The 27116-nt window shown below is 43.2% G+C and overlaps 1 protein-coding gene across 2 annotated transcripts in view; it reads left to right on the top strand.

Moving 5' to 3' along the window:
- nadsyn1 (NAD synthetase 1) overlaps positions 1-20937 on the top strand; it is a 60964-nt gene extending 40027 nt beyond the window's left edge. Inside the window, exons 17-21 of one of the 2 annotated variants that reach the window (XR_013968868.1) lie at positions 2271-2402; positions 3006-3075; positions 5122-5250; positions 6569-6656; positions 6834-6975. Coding sequence is in view for 1 of the 2 variants with exons in the window: in XM_080850003.1 (XP_080706129.1) it covers positions 2271-2402; positions 3006-3075; positions 5122-5250; positions 6834-7010; positions 20578-20613 (544 nt within the window). In the remaining variant the exon portion in view is untranslated. Of the gene's footprint in view, positions 1-2270; positions 2403-3005; positions 3076-5121; positions 5251-6568; positions 6657-6833; positions 7011-20577 lie in introns of those variants that run through there. The other variant, XM_080850003.1, reaches the window with a different exon arrangement.
- The last annotated feature ends 6179 nt before the right edge of the window (positions 20938-27116 follow it).

The following is a 27116-nucleotide window of genomic DNA, read 5'->3' as shown; positions in this document are numbered from 1 at the left end:
ATCCAGTCTCTCCTGCTAGGTGACAGGTATCTGTGGTAATGTGGTGTAGGCTTTTTCCCATTTGGAGCCATATTAAAACGATTGAACATAGTCTGTTCTTTTCACAACACATGGTGATGCGTAAACAAGCAGGACTGTAAGGCACAGACTTATCATCATTCCGCACAATGACTTCATTTGTACTTCAATTGTATCTAGTCATCTGCATATATACAGCCGCGGAAAAAATTAAGAGACCACTTCAAAATTATCAGTTTCTCTGGTTTTACTATTTATTGGTATGTGTTAAAGTAAAATGTACATTTTTGTTTTATTCTATAACCTACTGGCAACATTCCTACCAAATTTCAAATAAAAATATTGTCATTTAGATCATTTATTTGCAGAAAAATGACAATTGGTCAAAATAGCAAAAAAGATGCAGTGTCTTCAGATCTCGAATAATGCAAAGAAAACAAGCTCAGATTCATTTTTAAGCTACACAATACTAATGCTTTAACTTAGGAAGAGTTCAGAAATCAATATTTGGTGGAATAACCTTGATTTAAAATCACAACTTTCATGTGTCTTGGCATGCTCTCCACCAGTCTTTCACATTGCCGTTGGGTGACTTTATGCTACTCCTGGCGCAAGAATTCAAGCAGCTCGGCTTCTTTTCATGGCTTGTGACCATCCATCTTCCTCTTGATCACATTTCAGAGTTTTTTTATGGGATTCAGGTCTCGAAATTGGGCTGGCCATGACAGGGTCCTGATCTGGTGATACTCAATCCACACCTTTACTGGCCTGGCTGTGTGGCATGGAGCATTGCCCTGCTGGAAAAAACACTTCTCAGAGTTGGGGAACATTGTCAGAGCAAAAGGAAGCAAGTTTTTCTTCCGGGACAACGTTGTACTTTGCCTGGCTGAGGTTTGTAAAAGACCATAAGGATTGAACCAAAGCGGACTGGAGGGTCTCCTAGTTCGTCTTCTCTGATGAGTCCAATTTTCAGCTTTGCCCAACACATGGTCGTCTGATGGTTAGACGGAGACCTGAAGAGGCCTACAAGCCACAGAGTCTTGCACCTACTGTGAAATTGGACTCATCAGAGAAGACGAACTAGGAGACCCTCCAGTCCGCTTTGGTTCAATCCTTATGGTCTTTTACAAACCTCAGCCAGGCAAAGTACAACGTTCTCCCGGAAGAAAAACTTGCTTCCTTTTGCTCTGACAATGTTCCCCAACTCTGAGAAGTGTTTTTTACAGCAGGGCAATGCTCCATGCCACACAGCCAGGCCAGTAAAGGTGTGGATGGAGTATCACCAGATCAGGACCCTGTCATGGCCAGCCCAATTTCGAGACCTGAATCCCATAAAAAAAACTCTGAAATGTGATCAAGAGGAAGATGGATGGTCAAAAGCCATGAAAAGAAGCCGAGCTGCTTGAATTCTTGCGCCAGGAGTAGCATAAAGTCACCCAACGGCAATGTGAAAGACTGGTGGAGAGCATGCCAAGACACATGAAAGTTGTGATTTTAAATCAAGGTTATTCCACCAAATATTGATTTCTGAACTCTTCCTAAGTTAAAGCATTAGTATTGTGTAGTTTAAAAATGAATATGAGCTTGTTTTCTTTGCATTATTCGAGATCTGAAGACACTGCATCTTTTTTGCTATTTTGACCAATTGTCATTTTTCTGCAAATAAATGATCTAAATGACAATATTTTTATTTGAAATTTGGTAGGAATGTTGCCAGTAGGTTATAGAATAAAACAAAAATGTACATTTTACTTTAACACATACCAATAAATAGTAAAACCAGAGAAACTGATAATTTTGAAGTGGTCTCTTAATTTTTTCCGCGGCTGTATATGTTCGTATATACATTTTAATTAGTATTATTTATTTATTTATTAACAATTAATTGTTTTGACACATTTCAGGTAATAATGTGCAAATGCTTTTACTGGCCAAGTTGAAACTTAATGAATAACTTTACTATCAATCTAAAATGGCTATTAATCCTCAGGAGTCCAGGCTAGGTTCAGGCTCTTCGCTGATTCTGACATATTTTTATTTTTTAGACATTTTTTATTCTTTGCTGCAAAAACTGCTTTAGTAAAGACTCTGCTTCATATACCTAGGACATGCCTTATAAACAATAAACAATCAAAGGTTATGTTAATATATTTGAAAACATTTATCTGACCTTATGATGGGCATTTTATAAGGAATGAGGGAATGTTTTGGGCAAAAACTAAAATCAAAGGGCTTCTTACCTATTTTTACAGTTTGTCAGGCTACTTCACCAAGTATGATTGCTCCAGCGCTGACATTAATCCCATTGGAGGTGTAAGTAAAATGGATTTGAAGAGCTTCTTACAGTACTGCACTGAACACTTCCAACTTACAGCACTGAGGAGGTATGGCACTTAACCTTTACATACATTGACATTAACATTCCCAGACTTGCATCACATAAACTGTTGCGAGGTGTTTGGACATATTGATAATGTTTGAACATCTGGGGCTTGTCGGATTATCCAGTAAAGTGATTCGTTATGGGTTCTATTTAGAGTTAGGGAATAATATGTGCTTGACTTTTAACTGAGCTGAGTCTCATACCTGTAGTTTGCAAACACACTCTGCTCAATAAGGATTTGAAGACATACAATGGCATATTTGTTGTTGAATTATTGGACATTTAAAGGGAGTACACACTTCTGCCATAATAATATAGTTTCCTCCCTAGGCAAGGGGTAGATAAGGTTAATAAAGTTCCTTCAGATTTACTCCTTAAGCTACAGTTAGCAAAAACATGTATCCCAGTGATGTCTGTTTTCTTCTCCCTCATGTGTGTGTTTCTCTCCACTCTATCTCGTCTGTTTTCTTCTCCCTCATGTGTGTGTTTCTCTCCACTCTATCTCGTCTGTTTTCTTCTCCCTCATGTGTGTGTTTCTCTCCACTCTATCTCGTCTGTTTTCTTCTTCTTCATGTGTGTGTTTCTCGCTACTCTATGTGTAAAGAGTTCTGGCTGCCCCTCCGACAGCTGAGCTGGAACCTCTGATAGATGGCCAGATATCGCAAACTGATGAGGTAATATAAAGCAGTGTTATTCCTGTTCACCCTGTTCTGGTCGCCTAATGTATCAGAATAACTACCTAAAATGGGAATAGATGAAGTAATAAAGACAAGAAACAAAGCATTACCCAGCTGCTGCTCTACCTTAGTACCTAAGCAAGCAAGTAGGCTAGGCTAGTGTATTTTGTCATTCAACTAGTAATACTCCAATGCCAGTAGAAAATATATGGGAAGATCATTTAAGTTGTCATTTGCCAGACCAGGTATTCGTACTTGTTTAAACCAGGGAATTGTGTCAAATAATAAAGAACATCGTTGGGTAGGCTAACGGCTGCTAGCTTACAGCAGGTAGCTCGCTAGCTGGTAGCTAGCTATTAAATGGCACTCATCTTTGCTCTGATTATGAAGATGTTTTTAGTTTTCATCTTCCAGACGACATCGTTGTGAACCCAACCACTTCTGAAAATTAAATAACTATCTGTGCTTTTGTAGGCTTTCAGTTTTTGAGATGTGTATGGGGACGGATTTTCTATTAGATAGATGTAAATATCCCCACACTGGAGCTCAGACAGGGACTTTGTCAAGGTTAAAGAAATACAAATGTCAGGACAGCTGCAGTAAATGTATCACAAGTTCCATATTTTTTTCCCCCTATGGTCTGTGGTTGATGGCAATCGTAGTTGAGTAGACACTGCTCGAAGTTTTCCACTGTTTCTCTGTGTTTCGCGGTTCTTTTTGCCCGGCAGCTAACAATTGTAGTGACGTCACTGAAAACTATCAATATGAAGAAAGAGTGAACAATTAAGAATATTTGTAAGCAAAAAAGCCATTCACAGCTAGGCTATGTCATTGAGGAAAGAAGTGAAACTTTAAAATACATTTTAATTAAATAAATCATTATTATGTCTCTTTATACTTTGGGAGGTCCCAAGGCAACTCGTCATGCCAACCTAATTGTTGCAAGTTCCATATGGGATTTTATTGAGAGGTTTAAAACGTTTTCCACAAATTTTGTGACAGACAAAACCTCACAAAAGTCACATGGATTTGTGATGGTTTAAACCAATCAAAATGGTCAGTAAAGCCACTAAACAGGAAGTGAGATCATATGTCAGCAATGTATTGATACCAAACTTGGTATATGGACCAAGGTAAGGACTAAGGTTGTCCTTAACTCTGCCCCATTGCTCTGACCACTGTGGGGTACTGCAACAAGCAAGAACTATGTTTTTCTATTACCTTTTCAGGTATAAGCCTTAAAAAAGTGGTTGTTATGTCTGGTGGTATCTTAGGATATCCAAAGGACAGGACATGATAACATATCATGTCTACCAAATCTATTTGCCCACCATATTGGATTGTTGAAACTTCACTAATTTGGCACAGATCTTCAGACAAAGCCTCAGGCAAAGTTATTAAGACGGGTTTTCAAAATCATTCGTCCATTATTGAATGCCTATTGAATCGTCAGCGTAGCTGGCAAACCGGGAGTGTGTTATTTTTCTCATTATCCTACACTTTTTTCTCCCTTAAGCAAATGCCACTGTTCTGCGCTTTTCAAATAGCACCACTCTCAGATTTGTCCTATGAGGCTACAGCATTTTTTCCTGTTACTTATATATATAGATTACAAACCGTTTAGAATCTGCCTAACTACTGCCAGATCACAGTCTAACTGTATACTGTTGGTAGTTACATAAGAACATATTTACTCATTTATACCAAAACAGGATTTCCTCTTATAGGAGATGGTATTTTTTTTATATAAAGAACACCATTTCCTTCAACTGCAGCAAACTGGGAAACAGATTGAGTTTTGAATGTCATGCTTCTGAAATGAGCACTGAAAGGAAACGTACAGATTTATAATAGGATGGGCCTTTCCAGTGCTTAGCTTTTGAGTAAACATTACGTATAACCCATTTACTGTGATTCCCAAATGCCAACCTCAAGTATCAGTCTTGTTTTGGCTAGTTTGATCCTTTGTAAGTATAACCGATTAGAACTCATGGTTTCCCTGCACACAGAATCACTCAACCTCATTCTGTGTCCCTATACAAGGCTGATATGGGCATGACCTACACAGAGCTGTCCCTCATTGGACGGCTCAGGAAGATCTCCAGGAGTGGACCTTACAGCATGTTCTGCAAGCTGACTGACATGTGGAGAGAGACCTGTTCCCCCTCTCAGGTCAGACCACATCTTTTATTGTTTTTACAATTATTACTTTGATGCAGTGGCATGTGGGACATGGGGAGGTTACCCTCTCTGAATGAAGAGGTGCATGGGGAGGTTATCCCCTCTGTATTGAGCCCCCATGGGGAGATTACCCCCTCTGAATGAGGAGGTGCATGGAGAGGTTACCTCCTCTGAATGAAGAGGTGCATGGGGAGGTTACCCCCTCTGAATGAAGAGGTGCATGAGGATAGCCTGACAATGTCATACTCATAATTCTAGTCAGAATATGAGTCTGATGCTGAGCCATTGGGCTGTGATTATGGGGCGTGTTTCAACGAACCAGGGAAAAAAATGCCTCTTCACTCAATTGGATACCTACAACTAATCAGAGCAACATAGTATGACCATCTGATACCACAAAACTTTTACCGGATCCCGTAAGAAGGACGGCAAAAACATATTTTCGATCGACAAATGCCTTGATCGCGTTTCTCTGTTCCTCTTTCAAAATGAATGCGCTGTCAATATCTGTGAGATATGCCTGCTCACGTACTTTTAGCAGCAAGGCTAGCTAGCTATTATGTGTTTCAATGGATTTTTTGTCTAAGCGTTAGCAATAACCTATCAATAATGGTCTAGAGCGCTTCAGGGAAGACCTACAATCCTCGGCGACATTCGTGTTGCACATACACAACTAACCGAGTCAATGTAGACATAAAAAAGTCGTGTAGATAGCTTAAATCATATAAAATATGTCCCACTAAGCTCCCGAGAAGGCGCCATCTTTGTTCGATTTATAATCTATCTATCTAATCAACTCAAGCGTTGGTTGGTCATCTGTCCATCAACGTATAAAGCCCGCCCTTACAATTTGATTAGTCAGATTGCTTTTCCGAAAACTTGAATCTCTCCCAACTAGCTCAAAGCCAGACTGAATCTCCCAGACCAAAAATGTTGTGGGCGGAGTTCAGACTGGTATCCAGGCTAGCATGGGGAGGTTACCCCCTCTGAATGAAGAGGTGCATGGGATGGTTACCCCTTCTGAATGAGGAGGTGCATGGAGAGGTTACCCCCTCTGAATGAAGAGGTGCATGGGATGGTTACCCCTGCTGAATGAGGAGGTGCATGGAGAGGTTACCCCCTCTGAATGAGGAGGTGCATGGGATGGTTACCCCCTCTGTATGGAGCTCCCGTACAGACTACTACTACACTGCTACCCTATGCTCTAAGTCCTGTTCAAGACATTTCTTCTTGATTCCAATTACGAAGTTCCCAGGATAATAAATACGAGAATATTTGTATCATTGACAATAACGTTTCACATTTACAGTCATGATTCTACGAGGCATTGTGATGTCCTTAAATAAAAAAAAAACACTGCACCAGGGGTGGCGAACCTGCGGTCTAACCTAACCTCTGTAAGTCTACAAAACTATCATTTGTGTACATCTAAGGTAAGGTTGCAAGCAGAAATTGAACAAAAGACACATACTGTAATGAGACGAAGATGACACATGAGTTGTCCTTTGAGTTGTCCAATCACTCACAGTATCATACTGCAGTAATTATTAACGCTCACACTTTGGTCTTCCTAGGTGGCTAGCAAAGTGAAGCATTTCTTCAGAATGTACTCCGTGAACAGACACAAGATGACTACCATTACACCATCGTACCATGCAGAGAGCTACAGCCCTGATGATAACCGCTTTGACCTCCGACCTTTCTTGTACAATATACAATGGATGTGGCAATTTCGGAAAATCGACAGCAAGGTTAGTTCCTTTCTTAGGCTTCTGGCTAACAAAGAACATCTGCATTTGGTAATGATTTATGTCTATTTCTCCCTTTCTCTTTGGGTAAAAATGAACACGCATGCCGTAACATACAGTTAGAGTCATGAACACTCCCACACTGCCAGACCTTAACAACGGATTGTGTGTTTTTCTTTGAAAATGTGTTATTTTTGTGTCTCTGTAACCATATCCCCCACCATCCTTAAACGTGTAATATGATGCACCATTGATACTTTTGCTTTTGACATAACTAGAACAGTTAGTCTTTGCATTTATTTGACCTTGCAAAATGTGATTTAATTGTGGTTACTCAAGTGAAACACATGGCACATCCGCATAGGTGCCATGTGTTAGATTGACATGGTTATGGCCACTACCTAAATCACCCCAGCCATGACGACTAAGGATATTAATATTATACTGAATCTGTTCTTCTCATTTCTGATACACACAGTATGCACATAGATATTTATGCATTAGTTTTGAAGATGTGAAGCAGGGCTGGACTGGGGACATTTTTCAGGCCGGGCATTTTTAACCAAGAGCAGGCCACCACCAGGTATTGACGGGGGAAAATGTAAGCGCGCTGTGTGACAGCGTGGGTTTTTTCCCCAACTGCTTTTGACATGCGTACCCCTTAAGCCTTTTTGTCACACCATGAGTACCCCTTCACTCATGCAGTGACTATGCTGCACATCTTCGTTAATTTATCCTCATACCCCCTGCAGTTTGCTTGCGCACCTCAGGTGGTATGTACCACTTACCCCTTGTTGGGAATCACTGCCTTAAACGATCAATGTGCACTAGGAGACACAAACATTTTAACACTATGAGAAGCATTATGAAAAGTTCTCCCAAAATACTGTTATCATAGGCTTATCAAAAGTATGATCTATTGGCCGTAGGTCAGATTACTTTTTAGAAATGTCATTTCTTTCAACCTTGTTACTTAAATTTAAGTAAAGGAATTATATTAAAAAATATGAATTAACTTTATCTGATCCACTTTGAGTGTTTCAAGTCAGCGTATTATTTTACCTCATCACAAAAGCAACCTTTTCATCAGATCGCTCTTCTCGGCTACCCTGTCAATGATGACATCTGTACAGTGGCGTAATGTGGTTACGACGGCCCCGGTGCACGCTATTTTGACGGGCCCTATAGTTACTTTGGCGTTCCCTATTACGCTAAACAAAGATGTTTGTAATCAATATGATTGTGACAAGTGTGTACACAAAGAACGAAATCTTGTTTAACTCGTTAGAAATGGTCACAAAGTAGCCTAGATAGCACTGTTTACGATAACCCTGATCTTAAAAATGACAGACGTCCCACATAACGTAATTAACTAATTGATTAAGAGGAAGAGTAAACAATGTATTAACAATATTTACAAGAAGAAGTTTCAATAGGATATTTAAATTGTGTATACAAGCAACGCAGACACGAAACTAACTAAATTATTAAACACAGACACACACGTTCTGTTTTCCATCCTCCTGGCCATGGCCCGACACCTCTCACACTCAAAGTCCTCTTGCTCTTTGAGAGTAGACAGGACAGTGACAAATGTATTAGAAACATGGATAGCGACGCGCTCTGACTCGCGGTAACGTAAACACAGGGTCAAAGTGTGCTAAAGCGTTCTTAAAACACGGATGACAAGCGACACACCTGCTTTACCCACATCTGAAAAACACATAATGAAACGGGTGCTCCACCGCGACTTGTTAAAGGGGGCATGGCCGGGCATGGCAGCCCATCAAATACCCTTGTAGCTACTAGTACTCACCTATTTGAATGGCATTCGACGAGCCTTGCGTGCTAGCAGGAGGGTCGTCCGTAGCACTAGCAGACTCCATGGACTGGCGAACGTTTGTTGAAAAAACAAAATAATCTCATTTAGGTAGCTTTGCCACCTTCTCCTGCAGCTCTTGACTCTCTTGCCTTTTCTTACTGCCACTTTTGTGTTTATAAGACATTTTCAACAGACTCGTGTAGCCTTCACAATAGGGTATAGCAGTCTTGCTCCTTTGCTATTGACAGTTAGCAGCCTTAATGTCACTCTGTTACCTTTCTCGTGAGACGAATATTTAAATGATCTTGTCCATTTACAGTACTGCGGCGCTGACCTACATATTTCCCAGAAATCCCCATTGCAAATCAGAAATTCTGAATGTCAAAATACCAAAGAAAATAACTTATTCGTTTCATTGAAACGTTTTTCTGTATTGTTTCGTCAGTGTATGTAGGTTAATCATGTGCTGTTGTTCTAAATTGCTACTATTTTTTTGCAAAAATAATACCCACCATGACGAAGATACGTACGGTATTATAGGTGTATAAAATGTTGTCGAGACACGTTCTTTTCTAATTAATGAAGTTAGCGCTGAAAACTCTAGCTAGACTGCTTGAAGATCAAGGCCCGCCAGTTTAGCTTGAATTGACGTTAATTTGGCCTGCATTGAAGATAACGTGGCCTGCTACGTCAAATGCGAGTTTGACGTGAATAAAAAAAATAATGAAACGCTTCAGGCCACCGGGCATTTGCCCGCCATGCCCTATGCCCAGTCCAGCGGTGATGTGAAGGTACTGCGTTGGTGGGGACAATGTTAACAGGTGTTGTTAGAGCCCCTCTTGCATTTCGGGGAAACATTCCACGATTGGCAGTACTACTAAATGGTCTACTGAAGAAATATGAAACTGGACCTTTACATATAAAACACTCTTTATTACTCAGAAAAAATCTACTGCTAATGAAATGTACTAAAGAAATCAAGGGCGTAGGTTTGGTCTCAGCATTGGTAGGGACACTGCTCGGTAGACATACCACCCCCCCCCCCCCCCCCCCCCCCCCCCGTATAAAAAAAAACGTAGTTGATGTTATATTGAACAGGCAAACTTTATTAAAATACATTAACATTTGTGTACTAACTTGTGTAACTGGTTTAAACATAATAAGAATAAGTGCGAAAAAACTAAACATTCTCATTATTTTTTTACATCACTTCTTTTTGTTGTCCTTTTTGGATATCCCAAACATAACTAAGACCTCACCTGAAGCCCTGGTGGTCCAGCTGCTGCTGCCTCAACCTGCACTGCATCTGCACTGGATTTCTAAGTTTCCTGAATGCATTTCAAAATATTGCCTTATTGAAGAAAATTACCTAATGATAAGTACATGCAATGCATTTGTTTTTTTCTGAATTTCATTTATAATATGTAGGTAATTGGTTCAGGTTTTATGGAGCTGTACTAGGCCTACATCATCTGTACTGGATTGCTGTGCAATGAAATAATGTATTCATTAATTATATGATGCATACATTTGGGCATCCCAATTTATTGCACCTTTTTACTACCTACAAGTATAACATGTATTCTCAAAATAGCCAGTGTGAATAATAACATTCATGGGTGACATTGTCTAAACATCTCTTAACCCACCTATTACCTTCACATTTCCTATCACCTTTTATCCTTGGGGTCAATTTGCCCCAGCAATTTAAACCTCAAAAACATTATTATAATTAATTCTTTTTACCCAAGTTTATGTGTCAGGTACTTTATGTTTGTATGTTACTGTGATAGGGAACATCTCGGTTACGTATGTAACCTCGGTTCCCTGAGAGGGACCAGATGTAACATGCGTTGCGTGCTCAGTGCGTGTATTTTCTGGTAGGCTCATTGCTCAGAGTCTTCAGAGGAAGAGCGACGTAGTCACCCCCTATTTAAGGGTACCTGAGGGGGCGGGCTCAGGACGGTCCAGGGAGCTCAGTTCTCTTTGGATGATGTGGTAGCTTGCAGATATCTTCAACTGAGATTCCCTTGAACAGGGCCCAGGATGATGAAACCCCACGAGTAGAATGCACACAGAGCTTCTCTGGGGGCACCAACGACAAACTTGTATAAGACAAAGTGATAGCCTCCACCAGCCAACGGGAGAGGCTCGACTTTTGCCAGAGGTTTGCCTTTGGCGTTTGCACCAAAGCACACAAATAGCTGATCAGATTGCCTGAACGTACTGGTGCGCTCCACATAAGTGCGCAGAGCGTGCACCGGACAGAGCTTATGCAAACGCTCCTCCTCCTGATGCGAAAGGAGGGGGCGAGAATACGGCCAACTCAATGACCTGGTTACGGAACGGAGTTGTCACTACCTTAGGTGTATATGCTGCGTAAGGGCCGCAATACCACCTTGTCCCCGGCAATCGAAAACTGAATGCACGACGGGCTGACAGACAGCGCTTGCATGTCACCAACACCAGGAGCAGCGCGGTCTTTAAAGACACCAACTTCATGTCTACCGTTTCCAAGGGCTCGAACGGGGGACCCGTGAGCTTCCGTAGCACAACCAGCAAATCCCAAGAGGGTAAAAGATGCCTGACAGGCACCCTAAGACGCCTTACTCCGGCCATAAATCGCGAAGCCAATGGGTGGTTACCGGGAGATTTGCCATTAATGCCCGTATGGCAGGCGGAGATGGCTGCTAATTATACTTTGATAGTAGAAGCCGCCTTCCCTTCATCAAATAATTGCTGTAAGAATCCTAGGATGATGCCCAGAGCGCAGTCAATAGGGTCGTGCTGACGCACAGTGCACAATCGCTCGAACATGCGCCACTTGAGCGTATACAGAGATCGGGTAGACGTTGCCCGAGCGCTCTGTATAGTATTCACCGCTGAATCTGACAGGCCTGACGCTAAGAGCCTGTTCCTGTTCCTTTCAGGTGCCAGGCCCTGAGCTGCCACAGCTCTGGCCTGGGGTGCCAGACCGTTCCGTGAGCTTGCGAGAGGAGATCTCTGCGCAGAGGGAGCTCCCACGGAGGCTGCACTGACATTCTGATTAAATCCGCTAACCACGGCTGATTGGGCCTATGGGGCGCTACCAGTATCAGTTCTATGCCCTCATCCTCCACCCTGCGGACTACATGATGCAGAACAGGGGTCGGAGGAAACGCGTAAAGACGCATGCATGCCATTGCTGGCTCAGCGCTGGCTCAGCGCGTCTATGCCTAGTGGAGGGTTGTCGCCGCCTAGCGAAAACCACAGAGGGCAGCAAGTGTTCTGCCTGTTCGCGAACAGGTCTACCTGTGCCCTGTAAAATCGCAGCCGGCTGTAGTGGCCTGAATTTATTTCTTCTGGCGTCACTACGCTTATATCCCTCTTTACGAGTAACGCGTGTATCTCCTGTTGTAGGAAATGTACGCGATCTCGTGGCACCATTGATTGTATGACGCCCCTGAACTTGGGAGGAGGTCTGGCGAACTGCAGTGTGTAGCCCACCGAGACCGTCCTCAGCACCCAGGGCGAGACTGAGCATGCGCGCCAGCTTACAACGCAGTGTGCCAGGCTGGGAGATAAGTCGAATTTGTCGGGACCTAGCCCGCTCATGACCAATCTGTCTAAACCTAGATCTGCCCCTGTTCCTAGGGAGGAGGGTTAGATCTGAGGTTTCCCCCTCATGGTTTGAATAAAAAATTGGTTTTGCGAATGCAACGGTTGCATCGCGGGAGGGGATAGACAAGCTTGTCTTGGCGCAGTGTCGGAGACATGGGGATGTAATGCTTGTGGGAACGTTTTCGCTGTGCTGGACATGAACCTTACATGAGCGCATCTGGCAACCTTCCCAGGTGGTTGCGGGCACACCACCTCCCCTCTCTTTCTTTTCAGGGGACGATGAGCATCAGGGCGCCGGCTGCTTGCCTCGCCCCTCTTGTGCCTTGGCGTGTGTGTTTGTGCGTGCTCGAACCGGTGCTTTGCTGTGCAGATGGCTGCTGCTTGGCAACGGGCTGGGCTGGCGGCCGGAACGGATTCTTGTTCCAGCCGCGGCGCGCAGGCACCTTGGCTGGTGGTGCTGGGGAGCGGAATCCACTGCGCTTCACGCCCTGGGCCGGTGTGGCTTGCCCTGAAGAGGACTGGGGCTCGGAGCTGCTGGACCTCGGCATCCACGCCTGGAAAGCCTCGCGGCTTTTCTGTTCAGCTTCGAACTTCTCGTTCATCGCCCCCACCGCTTCACCGAACACGCCCTTGATGCTGACTGGGGCGTCAAGGAGCTGCGCTTTCTCCCTGTCAGAAAGCTTGGCCAGGTAAAGCCACAGGTACCTCTGCGTTGCCACAGAGGCCCCCATGACTCCCCCCAGCCCTTGTGACGAGCACCTGGTGAGTTGGAGGGACAAGTCAGTTGCCCTGCGTAGCTCCTCCACGGTCTCGTCGTCCCCCAAACGTGCAGCGAGCTCCGTGAGGAGCTTGGCTTGGTAGCGCTGAAGCAGCGCCGACGTGTTCGTGGAACACGCCGACTGCCCCGCAGCTAGATAAGCCTTCTCGGCCAGAACCGCCATATGTCTAGCAAACTTCGTGGGTAGCACGGGTTTCTGGCCGAGGCGCATCGTAGGGAAAGCAGGCGAGAGATAACCTGCCACGGTATCCTCCACTGGTGGGAAGGAGAGGTAGCCCCTCTCCTTAGCACGGTCCAGCTGGAGTTATGCCGCATAACCCGGAACCGGACCGCACCCTGAGTAGGACCCTGTCTGTGTCCTCCCCGCCCGAGACGTGCTCAAACGAGTCGTCCAACAAAAAAAACAAGCCGGTTTATCATCAGGTGTGGTCTCTAATATTTATGCTTTGTTATCTAAGACTGCCCCTAATGCCTACTCTCCTGTCCAGCTGGTCTGGGAGCATGATTTGAATATTTCTTTGTCTGCTTCGCAATGGAAATCTGTTTGGAATTCGGCTTTGTGTTCCTCGAAATGTGTGAGATTAAGAATTATACAATTAAAAATTCTAAATAGGGCATACATCACCCCTGTCACACAATCCAAGATGGACAAGAAACATCAAGCTCTATGAATGTGGCAAGCGAGGCACATTATTACACCTGCTATGGGAATGCCCAGCTGTTAAAACACTCTGGTTGGATGTAATATCATTTTTGTCAGAGTCTTTAGATGTAAACATTCCAGTTGGTCCCAACATATGCTTACTGGGCCTTAAGCCAGATAATGTTGTGGGGAGGGCTGCTGTCCAGCGCTGGACATTGGGCTGTTTGGCCACAAAAAGACTAAATTGGAAGGAGCACAAACCAGATTGCTTCGCTAAGGAATCATTTTCAGAATCAGAATCAGCTTTTATTTGCCAAGTTAGTTTGCACAAACAAGGAATTTGTCTTGGTGCAGTGGCTTTCAGTGTGCTTACACATATTACACAAATATACATCACAACACAAAACAATACAACAGTGCAAAACAATACAGCAGTGCAAAACAATACAATACAACAGTGCAATGGTCAACAATTCAATAAGTCTTAAAAAGTATATACAAACAATAGTGCAAAGTGGAGAGTCCAGGAAGAGCAGGAATAAATAAATACTATATGGTATGAGTATGACGGTTATACAGGAAGGGTGGAATAAATATATATGGTTGCGGGGGTAATTGTACAATGAGTTATTTTTTTACAGAGGGTTAGCTGTTCAGGAGAGAGACAGCAAGAGGGAAGAAACTGTTTTTGTTTCTGGAGGTTTTGGTGAAGAGAGATCTGTAGCGCCTACCAGAGGGGAGGAGTTGGAACATGTTGTGTCCAGGGTGAGAGGGGTCTGCAGTTATTTTTCCTGCCCGCTTCTTGACTCTGGATGTGAACAGGTCTTGGATGGTGGGCAGGTTGGCACTAGAGTTGCGCGGTTGGCGGTCGCACCCGCGGACTCCGCGGTTAAACCACAGATCGGGCGGACGACGTGACAAAAAAAAATATTTTAATTCAATTCGGGCGGTTGGCGGTTTACCCAACGAAATTTAAAATATCTACACATTGTTAATTGTCGTTACCTACATCCAAGCACATTTTGAAATAATCCAATTTTCATCAGGCAGTAAATTGGCCTTGTTCCGTGTATGCATACAAAGCAAGCAAAGGAAGCAAAAAAGTTTTCTCCTTGCAGCGCCGCAAACCTGCAAGCTATGAGTCAGCTGTTAGTATTGGAAGAAGCCTTAACGTGTTGTAGATGAAACTGCCTGGGTTATTTTTTTTTTTTGTTAGGCTATTAGTTATATTTTAAAACAGCCAGTCATTGTAGCCTACCACTCGTGGAATAAGGAATTTCAAAGAGATGATGGAGTGATTTTTACTCAGAAGTGACATTGGGCATTGGCAGCGCGAGATGTTCAGAACAAGGTAAACTTCTAGCTCAGTAACATCACCAGCTAAGAAAGAAGGTAAGAAAAATAGTCGGAAAACTTTGATTTGCAAGGCAAGCAGGCAAGTTTTGGGGTTGTTACAGTATAAAGCCTACAATGCGGTGAACTTTCGGAATTAATAGGCTCGTGTCGGCGTTTCCTTAATAGGCTTTCTTTCATTTTGCAAAAAAAGTAAGCTATATAACCATATTAAAATGGTGTACCAAATTGCGTTTTATTACAATGATAAACAATTGTAGGCCTACTAGCCTATGGTAAGGTCAGGTTTGCCGATGTGCTTGGCTATTTATTTTTCTACCTGTGCATCGATCGGAGACAGACGTCACTTCACTGATAATATTCTGGGGATAGGCTACAACATAGCTAATAGGCTATCATAATAGGGACTTTATCCTTTAAATATATTTGCGGCATTGGATCAGTCTCCTTTCAAGAACAGGCAAGAACTTTCTAGCCTCGTGTCAGCCTTGCGTCAGCAGCGCCTATACCTAAAAACAACAGGCGGATGGCGGACGGATGCGGTTTTGAAAATTGATCAAAAAAATTGGTGCGGATGGATGGCGGACAGATCATGCCTTTTGTGATGCGGTTGCAGATGAAATAATAGCCTATCCGCCTGCTCTAGTTGGCACCAATGATCCTTTCTGCAGACCTGACAGCCCGTTGAAGTCTGTTTTTGTCCAGTTTGGTTGCAGATCCAAACCAGACAGTGATGGATGTGCAAAGAACAGACTCAATGACTGCTGTGTAGAATAGGATCATCAGCTCCTGGGGCAGGTTGCTAAGCTGGCGCAGGAAGTACATCCTCTGCTGGGCCTTCTTAATGATGTTGTTGATGTTGATTTCCCACTTCAGGTCTCTGGAGATTGTGGATCCCAGGAACTTGAAGGATTCAACAGCCAACACAGGACTGTTGAGTATGGTGAGGGGGGGGCAGTGCTGGGGGGCTCCTCCTGAAGTCCACTGTCATCTCTACAGTTTTGAGCGTGTTAAGCTCCAGATTGTTGCGACCGCACCACAGGGCCAGCTGTTCAACTTCCTGTCTATATGCAGACTCATCATCATCACGGATGAGGCCGATGACTGATGTGTCGTCTGCAAATTTGAGGAGTTTAACAGACGGGTCACCTGAGGTGCAGTCGTTGGTGTAGAGGGAGAAGAGCAGTGGGGAGAGCACGCATCCCTGAGGTGCACCAGTCCTGACTGACCGGGTGCTGGATGTTGTTTCACCCAGCTTCACTTGCTGCTTCCTGTCTATCAGGAAGTTTGTGATCCACTGACAGGTGGAGGCGGGCACAGTGAGCTGGGTGAGTTTGGTGAGGAGGACTTCTGGGATGATGGTGTTGAACGCTGAGCTGAAGTCCACAAACAGCATTCTTGCGTAGGTCCCTGGGGAGTTAAGGTGTTGAAGGATGTAGTGCAGCCCCATGTTGACTGCATCATCCACTGATCTGTTTGCGCAGTAGGCAAACTGCAGAGGGTCCAGCAGGGGGCCTGTGATGCCCTTCAGATGGGTTAACACCAGTCTTTCAAAGGACTTCATGACCACAGACATCAGGGCGACGGGCCTGCAGTCATTCAGACCAGTGATGCATTGTTTCTTTGGGAGTGGGATGATGGTGGAGCGTTTGAAGCAGGAGGGTACTTCACACAGCTCTAGAGATCTATTGAAGATCCGTGTGAAGATGGGGGCCAGCTGATCAGTGCAGGCTTTCAGACAGGAGGGAGTCACACCGTCTGGGCCTGCTGCCTTCCGTGTCTTCTGTTTCTGAAAGAGCTGGCACACATCGTCTTCACAGACCGACAGAGCAGGCGGGAGTCAGGGGGGAGGGGGGAGGTGATAATAGGGGGTGCCGATGATTGTGTGAAGTCTGGGTTGGAGCGGGTGAGGGGTGTGAATGTGGGGTGATCAAATCTGCAGTAAAACACATTCAGATCGTCAGCCAGCTGAGGATTCTCTGTGGAGCAGGGGGAGGTTTTCCTATAGTTGGTAATGTCCTGCAGGTCTCTCCACACTGAACCAGGGTCGTTAGCTGAAAACCTGTTTTTCAGCCTATCAGAGTAGCTTCTCTTTGCCACTCTGATCTCCTTAGTCAGTGTGTTTCTGGCCTGTTTGTACAGGATCTTGTCCCCACTCCTGAAGGCTTCCTCTTTGGCTTGACGAAGCTGCTTGAGCTTTGCTGTGAACCATGGTTTATTGTTAATAAAGATGCGGTACGTTTTGGTGGGTACACACATGCCTTCGCAAAAACTGATGTATGACGTCACAGTGTCTTTGAGTTCGTCCAGTGGATGCGGCCTCAAAAACACCCCAATCAGTGCAGTCAAAGCAGGCCTGTAGTTCCAGCTTTGACTCGTTGGTCCAGTGATCGGAGAGTCCCAAAGCTGCACGTGAAACAGAGCGGTATGCGTTTTGGTTGTGTAGCAATGGTCCAGTGTGTTTTTGTCCCTGGTGGGACAGTTGGTGTGCTGCCTGTATTTTGGCAGTTCGCGGCTGAGTTTAGCTTTGCTGAAGTCTCCAAGGATGATCAGAATAGAGTCCGGGTATTTTCGCTCCGTGCTGGTTATCTGGTCAGCCAGGTGCTGTAGTGCGTCGCTAACGCAGGCTTGGGGTGGTATGTATACACCGACCAGAATGAAGGAGGAAAACTCCCGCGGTGAATAAAAAGGCTTGCAGTTAATGAAAAGAGATTCCAGGTGAGGAGTGCATATTTTACATAGCACTGTGTTATCTGTGCACCAACGTTCATTAATATAAAAACAGATTTCTCCTCCCCTCGTTTTCCCCGTTAATTCCGTAACGCGGTCCGCGCGGTGGAGTTGGAAGCCCGGCAGATGAAGGATGTTATCAGGGATGGACTCACCGAGCCAGGTTTCAGTGAAACACAGGGAAGTAGATCCTGATAAGTCCCTGTTTGTCTTGTTTAGGAGCAGCAGTTCATCCATTTTGTTGGGCAGAGAGCGAACATTTGCCAGATGTAACGATGGGAGCGGAGTACGGAACCCCCGCTCTCGCAGTCTAACCAGCGCTCCAGCGTGCTTCCCACGTCTGCTTCTCTTCCAAGCTCCACAGAGAGCCGCTGCTCCTCCAACTAAGATCTTCAAAAAAGTTTCTGGGTCTATAAAGTCCGGTGAAAGGGTTTGAGGAATGAAATGTCTATCATTCATGAGTTGTTCTCTAGAAAAAGTAATCGTCGAAGAAGTGCCGAAGACCGTACAAATAAACAAAAACATAAAAAGCACAAGAGAGCGCAACACCGTGTCAGCCATCCGCGGCGCCATCTTGGTATTTCATGGCTTAGGGGATATAAGGACTTGCTGAGCATGGAGCGCGCAGCTTCTCTACTGGGGTATTCATAGGCTCTCCTGTTTCATGTCTCATAGTCACTAACTTATTTCTGCTCAATGTTATGTCTACGTATCTTAAGTAGGGCTGGGCAAGTTAACGCGTTAATCTTGCGTTAATTCATCAATTAATTAACGCCGACAATTATTTTAACGCGCGTTAACGCAGGTTTTATTATTTATTTTATTATTGTAAAAGTCTGTTGCCAATAGGCTTTTATTTTCACTGCTGCGCAACCGGAAAAGAAAAGAATGGCCGGATAAACATACCTGGATACGGGCACAGACATATATACAGTTATACTTGAAAGGTTGACCACACGCAAGTTAACACAGATACACGAAAGCTAAACTTCTCGAAATAATGTGGTGATTCATTGCCTGTGCATCACCTCCAGCAAAGTTAACGTCAGTGGGCGTTAACCAGTCAGCTGTTTAGCTAGAATCTATAAGTTCGTTGTCTGTGAATGATGCTAGCAGCAGCTAAGCAGCTGGCTATCCTAGCCTGTCACCCTACTGGATCTACCATTAAGATCACACCAGGATGAGAAGAAAAATCAACTTTCGAAAATATGATTTTGAGCTTGTTGTGCAATGATATCCCCTGTCCTCCCGGCTCCCGATAAGTTAAGCTAACCAATTTGAACATGCTAGCTGTCGCTAGCTAGCATGGGGAGTTGCCATTAACTAGCGAGCTACATACGTCAGAGGGCTATGGCAGAAACAATGTCATAACCAGGCTGGTTAGTTACATTACAGGGAAACCAGCCATCAAGTACATGGAATTGAGTTGTAATATTGTCAACACAACTTTCTGGTGCTTCACCACACTCTAAACATCAATGCCCTGGCAGTGGCAATAAGCTTCAGTTTTGTATTTGCTTTGATAACATTGTTTAAGTTGAGAATTACACAAAGTATTTATTTTATTAAACTGCTACTATATAAAAATGCTGATGTTAAGTGTTTGCACAACAAATGTTGTGGAACTTTTGTTCATATGGCAGAACATTTAAAATAAAAGTGCGCTATACACTACCTTTGAATTGATTATTGGAATTTGGAAAAAAAAAAATGCGATTAATCGCGATTAATCAGGGAAATCATGCGATTAATCGCGATTCAAAATTTTAATCTTTGCCCAGCCTTAATCTTAAGGTGTCATCCTTGCACCCTTCCCCCATCCCTTGTTGTGTTCTGTCAACTGTCTGTTGTTGTTCTCGTACATGTCTGTAGATATTTGTGTCATTGTGTTTTTATGTTTAAAAAATGTATTAATTTAAAATAAATAGGTGGCTGGTAAAATTTGAATATTTACCAGCTACTGTTGCTGATGTGCTCCCTGGTCATGGCCAAAATACATGATGCTTTATGTGGACAGTAAAGTGTAAAGGGCCGTATTAATCATACAAACAAACTCATGTTGATGTATCGAAACCATATTGAAACAAAAGACCATTGTATCGAACCATATCAATCATGCATGTGCCCATTGTTATACCCCTACCATCTATCTATCTATCTATTTTATCGTTATCAACTGTCCCATGTCATTCTTCTTTTCTTGTATGTGTACTCTATATAATATTTAACTCAATCACTCCCTCTATCCATCTGTCTTTTTATCTCTCTATCTACATATCTTTCTATTTAAATGTATTTATTTCCCTCTCTCTGTCTCACTCTCTCTCTATTTGTGATGTACTGTGCTTTGGAAGAACTGCTAGGAAGACATTCTGTTTAAAATGTCTCTAAGTGCACAGATTGGATATTTACTACTTCTCACCTCACAGACAAAAACTCAATATGTGTTTTGTTCAGACGTGTCCAATGTGTAAATACATACTGGTGAACTATATTGAATATTAACTAATTTAACTTATTTTATTTAAAATATGTATTTTGTGTTGAAAGTACATGTGACGTGTGTTTTTATTCTTAACATTTTAATTATTCTATTATTATTATTATTTTAATCACTTTGATTTGGTGCCATTTGTATCCATAGGTGTCTGACATGGAATCAGGATATGAATTCAACTAGAGTTCTCTGACCTCAGCCTGTTTTCAACAGAAGCAGACCTTTGGCACAGACCGTGCCGAATATTCACTTATGCTATAGCCTGTCCTTTCCTTAAAGTTTTGCTGACCTCAAAGATTGTTTGTAAAACAAGAATTGTCCTGGGTAGGTTTGTTGTGTCTGTGTGAACCTCCCACTTAGTATGTTTCTGGTACAAACATACCTATTATATGAGAATGTATTGGTACATGCATACCTATTCTATAAGAATGTATTGTACACTTACATCTGTAACCTGCGGACCTCTTTGACAGACTTTCTGTATTAAAAGTATTTTTGAAATATTCACCAAATGATGTGTAGTAATGATTCATTTTAGTTACATTAACCTTTTAAAAGCAACTTTCAGTTAGAGACTCAGACAGACTGTTGTCCCCCTGTATACATGGCCCCTCTGTCCCTGCATTCATGGCCCCTCTGTCCCTGCATACATGGCCCCTCTGCCCCTGTGATTCATGGCCCCTCTGTCCCTGCATACATCGCCCCTCTGCCCCTGTGATTCATGGCCCCTCTGTCCCTGTGTATCATGGCCCCTCTGTGATTCATGGCCCCTCTGCCCCTGTGATTCATGGCCCCTCTGCCCCTGTGATTCATGGCCCCTCTGTCCCTGTGATTCATGGCCCCTCTGCCCCTGTGATTCATGGCCCCTCTGTCCCTGTGTATCATGGCCCCTCTGTGATTCATGGCCCCTCTGCCCCTGTGATTCATGGCCCCTCTGTCCCTGTGATTCATGGCCCCTCTGTCCCTGTGATTCATGGCCCCTCTGTCCCTGCATTCATGGCCCCTCTGTCTCTGTGATTCATGGCCCTTCTGTCCCTTGCTGGTACGGAAGGACTCATCTAGATGGGCCTGGACTTCACAGGCTCTGAGGTTCTGAGACTAACTTAGGAACATCAAGGAAAGATCTCTGTCAAGTCAATGCCTAATAATCATGGCAGCCACCTCTACAGTCTGCAGCTGGATAGCCCTGCCCTCCATCTCCAGGGACTGTTCAGTTGCCTCAGCTGCCTTATTCAGCCTTATCCAATAGTCAAGAGGTTACTCACTGATGGACGCTGTAGTGGAGTACAAATCAGCAAGAGGCATACCTAAATAAATAGCACTGTCAAAATGCTGTCTGAGGATGTGAAAGACAGCATTCATGCCGCGGGAATCAGACACCTGCACAAGAAAACCTAACCCTATTTAGTAACTAACCCTAGATAACCCATGAGGGCTGCCTGGAGTATTAGATCTCAGAGGCCCCTACGCCTATTCTTAGTAACTATCCCTAGTTAACCCATGAGTGCTGTCTGGAGGGCCTCCAACCCTCCCAACACACCCGTGACCAGGATGACCAGGGTTGCCATCTTCTGCGTGGACAAATCATGGGCGCCTGCTGACACAGTCATTAATGAGTATAGGACAGAAGGGGAGAGAATCAGAAACATGGCAAAAGAATTTATACACCTATCCTGATAAGCATGCAAGCATACATGTGGTAAATGTAAATACAACACCAGATAGTTTTTACATGATACATGTACACGATACATACAAACATAAGATGTTTTTTACATGACGCATACAAAATTGATAGTGGATAAGATGGGAAGAGAGCATTCAAGTATTGGAGAACAGCTTAGTGGATATACGGAGTGCTCGCAAGGTTACTATTATAATGGTAAGTAGAGAGATGAAACAGAAAACCATGGTGATGGTGGCAATTATTCACATTACGGGTAATTCCACAGTGAAGACCATTTACACTAGGAGGGGAAGAGAAAGTGAGTGGGCAGAGCTTGGCTGCCTAATATGGGTATAAGTACTTATTTGTTATGGTGATGAGGAACACACACAAACTAACCCTAACCCTAATATGGGTATAAGTACTTATTGGTTATGGTGGTGAGGAACAATGTTTTTGCAACCATTGGCATTAGTTGGCAAAGGTCACTCTATAAGAGAGAGAACATTTGGTTAGTAAACATCAATTGATACATTTAAGTAAACAGTTGGTAATATGGCCATTTAAACAGTTGGTAATATGGCTATTTTAGTAAACGTTTGGTAATATGGCCATTTAAGTAAACAGTTGGTAATATGGCCACTTAAGTGTTCAGTTGGTAATATGGCCATTTTATTCATTTGAAATGCATGATGCATAATATAGAAAGAGGGGGGGGGGGGGGGGGAGGGGGAGGCTGTCCAGCATGGTGTGTGGGTGGCATGATACTAACCCTAACAGTGCACAACTAGCTGGCGCTTTCTGTCGCTCACTGCTGCTTAACACAACCACATGGCTGGCAGGAAGTCGGTGGTTTGTTGCAACTGGTGATGGGTTTTAATGCATTATTCATGACTACAGGATGCACTAAAGAGGAATGTCTTCAGTCTCGATTTAAAGATAGATAGATAGATGGAGGCAGGACGATTATTCCACAGGAGGGGGGCTCGAGAGCAGAAGCCAGGGCAGAGAGGCAAGTACAGGTGACATTTAGTAATTAAACTAAATATCAATGCTGCATGAATTTGATGGGTGGGTGAGTTTTCCAATATTTTGATGTCAATGTTTTGATATTTAACTACTTAAGCAATAAGGTTCGAGAGGCAGTACGGTATCGTCAATAATGTACTTGTTCGAGGGAGTTGTTAGGCCCGATGCGCAGCCCCTCGAACAAGTACATTATTGATCAGTGGCGGCTCGTCCATAAGGGCGATTGGGGCGACGCACTGCCTATGGGAAAAGAAAAGAAAAAAAAAAAAAAAGAATAATAAAAAATTCCTGATGTTTAAATTCAATTGCACGACTACATGTAAATGTAAATTTCATATATTTTTTCTGTCGGATTCTACCACTAGACCGTCTTATCTGCCTCTGTATGTCATTGTCGAATCAGGTAACAGTCATTCAGTCAGCCTAGAGTCAAGATTCAAATGGCCCCGCCCCTTCAGGGCGATCTTGGACGAAATGAAAATCGCCCCAGACCTCCTACACTCTCAATGCATTCTCTATGGCAGGGGTCGGGAACCTTTTATGCCTGGAGAGCCACTTTTACCATTTTTTTTTTTTTTTTTTATCTCAGAAGAGCCACAAAAAGACAGTTACAAGAAAAAGTTTGGATATTTAACTAACAGTTACTTTTATTCAACAGAGTATTTTAAATACATTTTCTAGTAGTTTTTAAAGTTATTGTACCAGTAACTTGAAATGTAAATGGCAATGGGAAATGACAGAAGTTAACAACGTTACAGCGTAACAACGACATGAAGTTAACAACGTTGACAACACAACACTCGAAATTGAACATTAGGCCTACCAGAGATTAATGCGACTTCTGGTGCTGCATAGACTTGCTGATGGCCTTGTAGTCTGGCTCATATTCTGTGAGATGAAGCTTCATGCAAGCATTGAGGCTTTCGTCGTTTAAACGCGAGCGCAGGTTCGTCTTTATATTTTTCATATGTGAGAAAGATTTCTCGCATGCATAAGTGGAACGGAAAATGGGTAACACAGCAATACTAACATATTGCAATTTGCAATATGAAATGGGCAGGTCATTCCATGTTTTTAGAAGCAGTTCGTCTTGAGATGGAAGCTTTCCCATGTCAGTCCACTTGTGTTCGCTCACTGACGTGCGATTCCTTCCAAGCTGATCGTTCAGTGATTTGAACTTGCCCACCCAGATGCCAGACGAGGTCAGGTCGGCAACCTCTATTTCGAAATCTCCGATAGAAACACCAGGGATGCACAATACGTTTTTTCCTTTTCAATATTTTTCTCTAGCCTATCAACTTTAACAATAGAAGTTTTCTCGTTTACGGAAATGTAGGGAAATCTGTGATTTTGTTAGATATTGGCATGGCAACCAGCCGCGAATGTAACAATATTTTGCAGGCTATGGTTACGGAGTCAAGTGAGGTGGAAAGTTAAATTTAAATAACTCAGATAGACCTACGTATTTGTCACGAAGCCTTGTCATTTTAATATAACTAGTATTGACTGTTATTTAAGCCTTCTACTAGGCCTAGGCTGATCTCTTGATTACACGTTTTTTTTCTCCGTGTTTTTCTCCAACCCATATCGTCCGAGAGCCCCGGCCATCAGCAAAAGAGCCAGTGGTGGCTCGCGAGCCATAGGTTCCCGACCCATGCTCTATGGCTTCCGGGAGGGCTCGCCCCTCCAAGTCTAGTCATAAGTAAGCGACGCAAAAGCCTATGGTAAAACCAATGAGGACGTCACACAGCTTCGACAAAGGCATGTCAAGATGGCACCTGTTCAGCACAACAATTCCATCCGCTCTTTGACAGAAACTTCTTTTTAGTCAGCGTAATAATGAAGATAAATTGACCAAGGACTTCCTAGACCAAAAGTATCCATTCAACAGTTTTCTACAAAGGGAGGGAAATTGGAACAAAAGAAAATCGCGGTCGTGAAGTGGCTAACGCGGTCTGTATTCTATTTACCACTGTCACTTTTCATAGGTTTCACAGTGTGAACTATCTTTGATAATTTTTTATGTGATGACTTATTTTGCTTTTGTAAGCCAATACTTTCAAGATCAGTTAATAAATATCGTTGGTTTTGACGTATGTTGCCCCCTTCTTTATGTTGTTAGTGGACATATCATGTGTCCTGTTCAGCTATGTTACAACATACAACATTTGAGACGTGTGGATAATGAAAAAGTGGGATCATTTAATGTGGAGCCACATCATGTTTGCTTATGAAGGCTCCTGAATGTAACTTTCTTCCATAGCGTTCCACTTGTATCTTGCTACTCTAGCTATGTAGAAAGAGGGGAGATATTACTGTTGGTTGCTGCCAATAGTGGACAAAAAGGTATCGCTGCATGAGTAAATCGGATAACTTAATGTACCTACTGAATGGGTCGCCTTAATCATCCAAAAAAAATTGCCCCCCCTGAGAATTTTTTCAGGAGCCGCCACTGTTGACGATACCGTACTGACTCGAGTACCTTATTGCTTTTATAACACGGTTGCCAGCGACTTTATAAATATTAAGTAAAATTAAATTATAAACACTAAGCTGCCTTTCAGCACAAAAAAGTTCTAGTCACCAAACATTGTGTATCGCATTTCAGTAGCCAAGAGAAAATAGTCCTCCTTTGTGTGGCTGTTGCTATGCAACAGACAAATAGCATTGGGAACTTCACGTCTGTAAGCCTAGCACAAAAGCTACGTGTGTTTCAATGGGGTTTTGGTCTAAGCGTTTGCAGTCACCTACAAATAATATTCGAGACTTTCAGTAAAGACTTACAATACTGTGCAACATTCGTGTAGCACAGAAACAACTAACCGAGTCAATTTAGACATATAAAAAGTCGTGTAGATAGCTTAATTCACATGAAACATTCCCCACTACATTAGCCACAACACGCCGCCATCTTGGTTAGATATTTTCTTTTGAGTGCGCACTGATTTGAAACACTGCCGCTGAGTTTGTGATGATAAATGTGTTTCTTGTGTTATTTCTATAATGTAAAATGGATTGAATAGTTTCAATATTGTAATGCTGAAATGTACTGGATGAGATGAGATACTGTAGAACTCCACTATACGATCACACACACAGTTTTATTGTTTCATAGACATTCAAGTTATGTATTTTTGTTAGTTAATTATGCTTGATATTCAATTTGACCGATTATGCACACATTACATTGTATTCAAGTATTTAGCACCCAGAACGAGATTAATAGAGAATGGTTGTCCCGAGATCTTTGCTGAATTACAATAAAGAAACATGATCCAAGAGGTTGTTTGTGATGATCTATTGAAGCAACAGTAGAGTGGAGTGACCCATCACAATTGCGCTAAAAACATCATCGGATGACATTTGCTATGGTTGATGCAAGTAGATGAGGTGAGCCAGCCAGACGTTTAACAGTACATTTCTTTTCTCCTTTTTCCCCCCAATATCTCTGTTTCTTGTTAGATGGGCAAAGTGTGTTTTAGCTTTAAATCATTACAGCTACCGAGCTGAACAAAGCAGCACGGTGTTTGTCTTTCCTTTACATACACGTTTTATCCACTCCACAGGGTGACGAAGTGTAACATTTGGAGGCCCCGCTGGGATTTGAATGCGTGAGAGGACAGTCCTACTCATCGAGGCAGTGCCCCATCCTGCGTTCAGACTCACCACCCGCGAGACAAGTGAAACAGAGCAGTCCAGTGACGCCGCAGGGAGGACAGTAAGCCATCTGAGGTTACCCAGTCTAACTAGGAGAGCTTCAAGTTCTACCCAGCTCAGCACACATTTTGCTTTACTGTGACATTGATCGCCCCCTTCTCAACAAACATCGATGACTAAGAGGACACAATACTTGAAGTAGTTGGGTTGCTCTATTACTATTGAAAATCTTCTGAAAGTATGTGATTTTTTGGGTATTGATCGAGAAGGTTCAGATAAAAGACGTTCATTTCTGATTGCAAAAAATTACGAAATACTTTGACAAAGAGGAAAT

Source organism: Sprattus sprattus (genome assembly GCF_963457725.1).
Source record: "Sprattus sprattus genome assembly, chromosome: 13".
In the NCBI taxonomy this organism is placed as follows: Eukaryota; Metazoa; Chordata; class Actinopteri; order Clupeiformes; family Clupeidae; genus Sprattus; species Sprattus sprattus.
Note: the sequence above shows the minus strand (reverse complement) of the source record. Positions and strands in the feature narration are given on the sequence as shown.